The 9,852-nt window shown below is 41.5% G+C and overlaps 1 protein-coding gene across 1 annotated transcript in view; it reads left to right on the plus strand.

The window, feature by feature from the left end:
* MATN2 (matrilin 2) overlaps positions 1 to 8,902 on the plus strand; it is a 154,307-nt gene extending 145,405 nt beyond the window's left edge. The window contains exons 14-19 of the mRNA XM_079722824.1: positions 1,291 to 1,704; positions 4,422 to 4,574; positions 5,623 to 5,694; positions 6,021 to 6,155; positions 6,526 to 6,627; positions 8,399 to 8,902. Of these exons, the coding sequence (XP_079578950.1) occupies positions 1,291 to 1,704; positions 4,422 to 4,574; positions 5,623 to 5,694; positions 6,021 to 6,155; positions 6,526 to 6,627; positions 8,399 to 8,451 (929 nt within the window). The 3' untranslated portion in view covers positions 8,452 to 8,902. The remainder of the gene's footprint in view (positions 1 to 1,290; positions 1,705 to 4,421; positions 4,575 to 5,622; positions 5,695 to 6,020; positions 6,156 to 6,525; positions 6,628 to 8,398) is intronic.
* The last annotated feature ends 950 nt before the right edge of the window (positions 8,903 to 9,852 follow it).

Below are 9,852 nucleotides of genomic sequence, written 5' to 3' on the forward strand. Positions count from 1 at the left end.
TATTTTTGCATGTGTATCTTTACTTCCTAATATTGCTGTGCTTCATTTTCAAATATTAGACAGCTGATTGATATGTAAAAGAGAATGTATATTGCATACTGTAGACTGTTTGAAATGAGTTCATTTGGGATCTGTAAATTTTTCTTATGCAGCCCTAAATAACAAAAAAATCTCTCCACACCCAGTTTGCTTACGTATTTGCATAAAGCTTTTACTGTCACCCATCTGAGTTGCCTGGAAAACTTCCATATAGATAAAGAATTCACAGTGATAATTCATTTTAAAACTTTAAAAGGTCAATAGGGGGGAATTCCCTGGTGGTCCAGTGGTTGGGACTCCGTGCTTCCACTGCCGAGGGCCCAGATTCGGTCCCTGGTTGGGGAGCTAGGATCCCACAGGCTGTGTGGCTCGGCCAAAAAAAAAAAAAAAAAAGTCAATAGGATACTTACGGGTGTGCTACCCAATGGACACCACCTCCTTTGTTTATTCTGTCAACAAGCATTTATTTAACAACTATTGTGTGCCAGGTATTGGAGGTACAGAAATTAATGAGAAATGGCTCCTGCTGAGGAGGAACTTGCAGACTGGAGGAGGAAACTGACACATAATTAACTAGCTGTTGTACAGTGTGGAACACTGCACAGAGTACATTGGACTATAAGCAATGTGGTGTCAGGGATTTTGCTTTGGTCACTATTGCAATCCTGCTGCACTGACTGCCTTACACAAAGCAGGTGCTCAGTAACAATTTTTTGTCGACTAAATTAGTAGTGTTAGGGCTACACAGAGAGTAACTAAGACAAGCTGGGTTACTAGGAAATCTCCCTGGAAGAGGTGATGGCCGAGCTGAACTGGAAGACTTTCCAAGTCCGTTGTCTGTCAGATGCCAGCACCGGGGTGCTATCACCCGCCTGGAGTAAAGTTATTGGAATCTTTTGGGTGCTGTCAGACCCTTCAGAGTACTGTACACACAGTCCCTCCCAGACCTGGCTGCCGGTGACCCAGGGTACAGTGTGGACCTGGTTTCCAATTTGTACATCTGCTGTGTGTTTTTGCTTGTGGAAAATACTACTTTTTAACAATTTGACAAGCTGCATATAAAGGCAATTCTGAGCATTATTGTTGCTCGTTACTCTCCCTACACTTTCTGTCTGTCCTGTGTATTATGTAAAGAATAAAGGTGGCTCTCCCAAGTGGTTATGCCTCCAGTGGAAGCAGAGTTTTCTTCTCCTCTTGTGCATAAGTGATTTTTATCATTTGACTAGCTCAACTTTCCTTTCATTCCTGTAGGATGCACTGAAGGCCCAGTTGACCTGGTCTTTGTGATCGATGGATCCAAGAGCCTCGGAGAAGAGAATTTTGAGATTGTGAAGCAGTTTGTCACTGGAATTATAGATTCCTTGGCAATTTCCCCAAAAGCCGCTCGAGTTGGGCTGCTCCAGTATTCCACGCAGGTCCGCACAGAGTTTACCCTGAGAAACTTCAGCTCGGCCAAAGACATGAAAAAAGCTGTGGCCCACATGAAATACATGGGCAAGGGCTCTATGACCGGACTGGCTCTGAAACACATGTTTGAGAGAAGTTTTACCCAAGTAGAAGGGGCCAGGCCTCTCTCCGCACAGGTGCCCAGAGTGGCCATCGTGTTAACAGATGGACGGGCTCAGGATGATGTCTCCGAGTGGGCCAGTAAAGCCCAGGCCAATGGTAATATGGGATGGAGGTGTGGTTTACACCACTCAAGGTTCAAGGTTCGGGTTTCTTAAACTCACTTGGTGTTCACATGGGGCCACAGGAGTGAGATTCTTTGAGCGGACAGAAAGGCTTCCTGTCACCACTGTTACACACCTTTACTAAACTGCCACCTAGTGGCCTTAAAGGCACCCCACAGGAGTTAAAGGACTCGGGAAGGATACAAAAATCTTGCAGACTGGAAGGTTGGTCTACACACAGACTATACCTGAGTAATCATCTACTGTGATTTACTAGCCAGGGTGTGACCGCCAGAGCAGAGAATCAATCCTGCACGTGCTATTTAACCAGAGAAATACACAACAGTTCCCAGACACTGGTCTGGTTGCTTTAGAGTCACCTGAAGAGCTTGATAAAAATAGACTCCTGGTAGGAGGAACGCTTACCAATACTTTTCTTTTTTAAGCAATGCTTCCAGTGAACACTCTGGGAGTGCAGTAGCCTTAGGACAGCGAATACTCTTGTGTTTGCAGGAGGCAAAAGTTAACTTTTGAGAAAAATCAAGATGTCAGACAAGATCGTAACTCTAAACTCTTGTTGCTCAGTAGAGCTCAGCCTCTTCTCTGAGGTTTGCCTGACTCCATGTATAATGCAGGGGGGACTTGAGGTTACTTCATTTGTGTATAGATGTCAAGTGTGGAGGGGGAATATGGCTCCTGATGAAAGGAAACCCAAAAGTTATGACGGTTGGTGGAGAGAGCTTGAGGGAAAGTGTCTGGATTTCTTGGGGAGATGAGAAACCTTGAGGTTGTGAAGCAGTTTGCTTGAAAGCTGCTTTCTTTAAGAACTTGTCGAGGGCACATTGCTTCAGCAGGTCCTGTAAGCGGGAAAGGATATGTACCAACCAGGCTTCATCCAAGACTTTATGGACTCAGTGCCTCCATCAGGCATGGAACACAGTACATGTGTGACCAGTCCTTGCTGAGTGAATAAACAAAGGATGAAAGTGCTGGCAATAGCATTAGTGAACCCTGTTCCTGCTCACAGAAAGGCTGGTTCATGTCAACATTGTCACTCTCTTCACAGAGGAGGCCGTTTTATTGATATTGCTTACGTCACTTTTTTTCTGAACCCAATAGAGTAGGAGCCACAAAAAGTGTCCTGCCTGAATCATCTGGGTGGATTTTAAAACTGGCTGCTCACACCCAGTTCCCCTGCTTCTAGACTAGCTTACCTGAGCCTATGTCAAACCCACAGGCCCCTCTAACCTGCATTCTTAAAATAGGGGAAAGCACCCTGTCTCCAAAGACAGTTGTCAACCCTTTTATTTGTCTCATTAAAGCCTATCTACCTTACTCTTACCCACTCAAATTTCCACGAATCCTCCAAAGACAGGTGGTGGAAGAAACATGTTTACTTGGTTCTTGAATCAACAAGATTTATCTGAAGTGACATCCTCTAATGAATTTAATTACTCCTATGTATAGCTAACACAATCTTAAAATAGTAGTTATCCTTTTTAGGAAGTTGTGCATAAAGTCACTGGGCTCTCAGACAAATATGCTGAACTTGGCTGTTGACCTGACACAGACTTTAGAATGAGGCCAACTCTTGCCCTTTGGCTTGAAGAGCCATTTTTATGTCTATTAAAAAAAAAAAAAAAAAATCTAGTCTAATGAATTAGCCAGAATAAGATACCTGCTGAAAAATGTTGAAAGTCAAGCAGAACTTACGTTCTTATTTTTACTTTCAGTTGAAGAGGATATTGGGGAAGGGAGTCTAATGATCAATTCTGTTTAGAAAAGCTTTTGGAACAATCTCATATGCCTCTTGAAATCTAAGGTTGATACTTGGGTTTGTTCTTTTTTCTGACTTAGGGGATTTCCATTGGTCTGCAGATTCTCCTTTTCAGCTTAGCACCTCCTCACAAGGCTTTGTCCTCCCAAGATGGGTGGGCAGAATACAGCTTCGCTTGGCCACAGGTCACTTAAAGTTCCTATCTGTACCTCTGAGAAGTAGAAACTAGGTTACAAGGTCATAAACTGACCTGTTTCTTAGAATTCTCCCAGAAGAGATTCTCATTTAGCCATAAGGTAGTGCTCTTTTCTACTTTACCCACAAGGCTAATTCAGGGAAAAGTTGAAGATTTGTTAATGACCTTGTCCAGAGCTGAGCAACAGGTTGGTGGTCTAGCTCCCCAACCTCTCCCTCATGCCTCACCTTCCTCTCTCTTGGATCCCCGTCTTTTGCTCACAAGGCCAAAATAAAAATGATGCAAAAGTCAAAGGAGGTTGACATGGACCCCTCAAATCACACCACTTATTAATATCTAGCTGGCTTTGGGTGCAGTACACACAACTTCCAGATCCTGGGAATACAACCCTAACTACTGTGTTTTTAATTTAAGTAAAGTTGGCTTACAATGTTGTGTTAGTTTCGGGTGTACAGCAAAGTGATTCAGATTATATACATATCACATATATATTATATATAATCACATAGATACATTATTATTTTTCAGATTCTTTTCCATTATAGGTTATCATAAGGTATTGAATATAGTTCCCTGTGCTCTACAGTAGGACCCTGTTGCCTGTTTTGTATACAGTAAGCAGTGTGTATGTTAATCCCAAGCTCCTATTTTATCCCTCCCCCCGCTTTCTTCTTTGGTAACCGTAAGTTTGTTTTCCATGTCTGTAACTACCCTGTTCTTAATTTGCTCTGTTCCTTAGGTGTAACCATGTATGCTGTTGGGGTAGGGAAAGCCATCGAGGAAGAACTACAAGAGATTGCCTCTGAGCCCACAGAAGAGCATCTCTTCTATGCCGAAGACTTCAGCACGATGGGCGAGATAAGTGATAAACTACGGAAAGGCATATGTGAAGGTACTATAGCTTACATCTAGGAGAGACCTTGGCAAACAGAGCAGCACGTGAATGAGAAATTCTCAATCCATTCCTTCAAAGTGCTCAAAAAAGTGCCTCCCTTGTAGGCAGGGCCAGTGATGCCCAGAAACACTAAGCACAAAAAGTGGAATAGGGGAGAGAGAAGACAAAATAATAGCTAACGTTGCTTGAGCACCTGCTCTGTACCGAGCGGTGTGATAAGTGTTCTGACACACGGCAAAATGCTTAATCCTCACAAAAACCCTATGGAGATGATCACGTAACTAGAAAAAACCGTTATATGAATCAGGAAAGCTGATGCACAATTTTGGGATACACCTGTAACTAGAGTGGAAAGGGATGGTAGTCCTTCCAAGCTCACCGATGAAAATTTAAAGAATGCCCTCTTGCATGGACTACTTCTGTTTACAGAACATTAAACTGCCCTTTAGAATTTAGATTTTCTTATGTATAGGAGCCCCCTGTGCTTTTCTCCAGTTCACTATGGTGCCGGGTGTCCTTGCATATAGCAGTTCTGCCCATTTTTCCTTTTACTCCTGTCCCAGCTTCAGTCGCCAGTAAAATCCCAAAGTGATGTGTCTTATTCCTTCACAGGAAAGAGCACTGGGATGAAAGAGGCCAGGAAGGGAAGGCCTTTCAGATTTCTAATGCAACTTGATAATGTTTTGCCTCAAAGCTCTTTCATTTAAGCTGAAACGCCTCAAATGGAGCTGCTGCCACTGCAACTTAATCCTTGGACAAACTTAATTTTTTTCCCACCCTACCTTCTAGACGTAACATTTTTGGGGATATTCTTAAGATGCATTTAAGGGATCCAGGCTTCTCTTACTAGAGAGAACTGCCCTAGAAAGGTCTTAGATTATTGGGGGAACCAAGTGCTTTTGTGAATCGGTGGTGTTACCAAATCAAACCAGAACATCCTGGGTGGTGGCAGGTAGGTAAGGAGTTGATCTGGGACCAGTTTCCTAAAGAACACATGTGCCCATGTGGACAACTGTCACTCTTTTGGTCATCTTTTACCTCTCAGCTCTGGAAGACTCTGGTGGAAGACGGGATTCCCCAGCAGGGGAACTGCCAAAGAGGGCCCACCAGCCAACAGGTACATTTTTTATAAGCAGTATTTTTAGAATCTTTGGTTCATACTTGCACCATGGTTTCCCCACAGAAGGAAAATTCTGTAAAATTCTGCGGGGAACAACTTCCCCACAAAAGTTGTTCCATCACACAGGAAACATTTACTCTACACTGTTTTAGCCATAGTTGGTAATAGCCTCTCTGCTGACAGTCTTTCTGCCATAGTATGTCCCGAAATAAAGCTACGTACCCCATTCTAGGAATACCAAGTACCTTACTGACAGTCGATGGCTGTATTATAAACACAGCCACGTTAAACAGGTTTGACTTCAGTTTTCTCTCTCTTTACAGAACCTCAGCCAGTCACCATAAACATCCGAGACATACTTTCCTGTTCTAATTTTGCAGTGCAACACCGATATCTGTTTGAAGAAAACAATCTCGCACGGTCTACACAAAAACTTTTCCACTCGACAAAATCCTCAGGTAAGTCCAAGTAAAATATTTATAGGGTAATTTGCTATCAGCCTCTCAATTTGCCAACACACTCAGCTTAAGGGAGGACAGGAAAGGAGGAAGGAGGAGAGGGGGAAAGAGAAAAACTTAAGAAAAACGAGAACTAAAAAAATCAACTACAAGAAAGTGGAGTAGTCTTCCCGCAGTCCACAACAAAGGCCACTTCCAGCATTAGAAGCACATACAGCCCTTTCCTGGTATTTACTGGATCTGGCTGCATGGAAAAAGTTGAACATTTCTTTCATTATGGCTTCCTTCATATGCTGATTCAGTCCTACTGTTATGCGTCTGGGAAGTTTGGTGGGTTATAGAGTTGAACACTTTCCATCCGCTTTCTTAGGAAGTCCTTTGGAAGAAAAACACAATCAATGCAAATGTGAAAACCTTATAATGTTCCAGAACCTTGCAAATGAAGAAGTAAGAAAATTAACGCAGCGCTATATCCTTTTCTAATGTTATGCTTCTGTATGGAATGCAAAGAATATTACCACAACTTCAAAAAATTCTATATATGGGTATATATCAAATGAAGTCATTTCCATAAAGTCAAGAACACTGAACTCGAGGAAAGGCTTTTTCTTAAGCAGACTGATGATAGGTGCTTGAGAGCCAAGGGCAAGCCAAGCTTCCAGCACAGGTCAAGCACTTAGCTGCTACCTGCGGTTGGTTCTAGGAGGTTCAGCAGTAAGGCCAGCCAGCCAGTCAGTATGCAAGGTTAAGAAAAAACAGACTTATTTAACTCCTTCTCTGCTGGGAGGAAATGAACGCTATATACCAGATCTCAAGTGCATTAAAGATACAGTGCATATAGGCAAAGAATTATGTACAATGAAGAGGTTTCAAAGTCTTTTACCTAAACCCCAAGCCACGCTGCGGCCACATTTGGTCAGCGTGTAGGTTCTAGAGGACTGGGGTGGGGGTTTTTTTGTTTGGCAGCAGAGATCTTTTATATCAGCACTCTAAGATGAAACATTCTACCAAGGGAACAGCAGGATCCAATGATTCATTAAAACAATTATTACAAATAAAAGGGATGCTTTGGGATAATGGAGAAATGAGGATTCAGTGCTTTTATACACTGAACACCCTGCCAACTGCTCTGAACTTAAAATTATAGTAAGCTTATTAAAGCTGCCTGATATCTAGCTCAACATGCATCAACTAGTCTAAAGGGAAATGGTTTAATTCTGAATTATTTCTGTGCAAATGGGTTTATAAAATAAAGAACAGCATATAGCCATTCCCTCTCTGAAAACCGGAAATATGCTCCATAAAGTAAAGTAAAATAATCTGACAGTGTTTAATACAGGTGATGAATCCAGGCTCTCATTCTGCCATTAAGGGAGCAGGTGGAGGGTATTAAGCAGCTTCAGGAAGGAAGACAAATGTTTATTCTAATGCTCCTCTGCTCTGCCTTTTCCCAGCCCACCTCTGAGGGTTTACTTCACAAGAGAGTAAGGCAGTTATATAGAAGAGAGAATAGGTTGGGACTTCCCTGGCAGTCCAGTGGTTAAGACTTCGCCTTCCAATGCAGGGGTGCGGGTTCAATCCCTGATGAGGGAGCTAGGATCCCACATGCCTTGCGGCCAAAAACCCAAAACATAAAACAGAAGCAATATTGTAACAAATTCAATGAAGACTTTAAAAATGGTCCACATCCAAAAATAGAAAAAAAGCTTAAAAATAAAAAAAAATAAAAGAGCATAGGTCTGAAGTCTTCAAGGCTGCTGCTACACTTTGGTCCTACCATCATTGGTGAAAACTCCCCATCTTTCTTCATCTCTTCTGATGTCATATCTTACTTTCCAAGGCCTAATCCTTTTGTTTTCTTCTCTTCACCTCGTTCCCAACATCATCCGTTTGGCTTCAAGAGGTGTGCTATGGCAAATTAATTTATAAGCAACAGGGGTGTGAGTAGAATTAAAATTTTTAAAAAGAAAAATTTGAACTGAACTACCTGACTCTAAAGTTAAAAAAAAAAAAAAAGAGTATTTAACCCCATACAGATTTATAGTCTTGATAGCATGTGCTAATGAGTTACTATAAACTTGTAAGTCAGAATTTTAAAATACTTAACAGGAATGGGGAAAAAAAAAACCCAAAAGCCTTAGATTTTTCAGGATACAAATTCTTATGTAGATAAATCAAGTTGATTTGAATGTAAATAAATATAGGCCATTCAGATTCCTCTTCCTTAATTTGAGATTTACTAGAAGAAATGACACAGAGAATGGAAGCCCTGGAAAATCGCCTGAGATACAGATGAAGATTCAAAATGCTACATGTATTTGTATGTCATTGTATCAAGGATTACAGTGAAACAGTTCAGAGCCCCAAAAGCTCAAGCTATCATTAATTCTGTAAGGTTGTAAACTAAAACATAACTAGTACTGAGAAAGCTGGTTTGCTATACAGTAAAGGCAAAAAGTACACACTAACTTGTATAAATTCATTGAGAAAAAAAAATCTTTCAGAATCCTAAAATGAGTTTATCAAGTGAGAACAAATAAGCTATGCAAGATATTCTGTAATATACTGTGGACACATTTGCTTTTGCCTTGTTCTGCCTTAGTGTTGCAATCTTATTTGACTACAAAATAAAGTTTGCACAGTCTTTCTTCTGTAGAACACTGGCCATGGGAAAACTATTTTTTTTTTTGTATTGGACTTTACCTTGATATATGTATATGGATGTATACATAAAGTCATAGAACATATGTATTGTGTAACAAGTCCGATTTTTTAATACAATATTAAAATTCACTTCACAGAATGGTATTCTGTGTAAAATTCTAAGTTTAACTTTAAGTGCAAGATATGTATACATGAGAAATGGCTAAAATACATATGAAAAAAATGTTGAATCTCACTGATAATCAGAAAAATGCAGGTTAAAACAATCAGCTTGGCAAAAGTTAGCATGTCTGACTATAGCATTGGTAAAGATGTGAAAATACGGGGCTCTTGTACACTGCTAGTGAGAACACAAATGGGCAGCCTCTGGAGTATAATCTATCAACACCTAGTAAAACTGAAAATGCAGCCCTACCCTGTACTATAGCTACTGCAGTTACAGGTATCTAACTAGATTTTAGCCTCCTCGGTAGTGTATGCAGCCTGTTGCCTATACGGGTTGCCTTAAGGGACCTTGGAGACAGCCGTTTCCAGTGTACATTAATGACTGGCATGCTGTCCCCAATCTAGGCTCCAGACAGGTATGCGCGGTACCTTTGGAAAGCGCCAGGGCACAATGGCCAGGGTCCACATTGGCCAAATCATAATGTCCATCAGCACCAAGCTGCAGAACAAGGAGCATGTGATTGAGGCCCTCTGCAGGGCCAAGTTCAAGTTCCCTGGCCGCCAGAAGATCCACATCTCCAAGAAGTGGGGATTTACTAAGTTTAATGCAGATGAATTTGAAAACATGGTGGCAGAAAAGTGGCTCACCCCGGGGCCTGTGGGGTCAAATACATCCCTAATCGTGGCTCTCTGGACAAATGGCGGGCCCTGCACTCGTGAGAGCCTTGGTGCTGTCCCCTCCTTACTCACGCCCACCAATAAATCCTACTTTCTTGTCCAAAAAGAAAAAGAATGTTACTCGAGTTGATAAAAGTTAACAAATTACAAATAACCTAATCATCCTCAGAGGGGGAACTGATAAATTGTG

The sequence above is a fragment of the Hyperoodon ampullatus genome (assembly GCF_949752795.1).
Source record: "Hyperoodon ampullatus genome assembly, chromosome: 17".
In the NCBI taxonomy this organism is placed as follows: Eukaryota; Metazoa; Chordata; class Mammalia; order Artiodactyla; family Ziphiidae; genus Hyperoodon; species Hyperoodon ampullatus.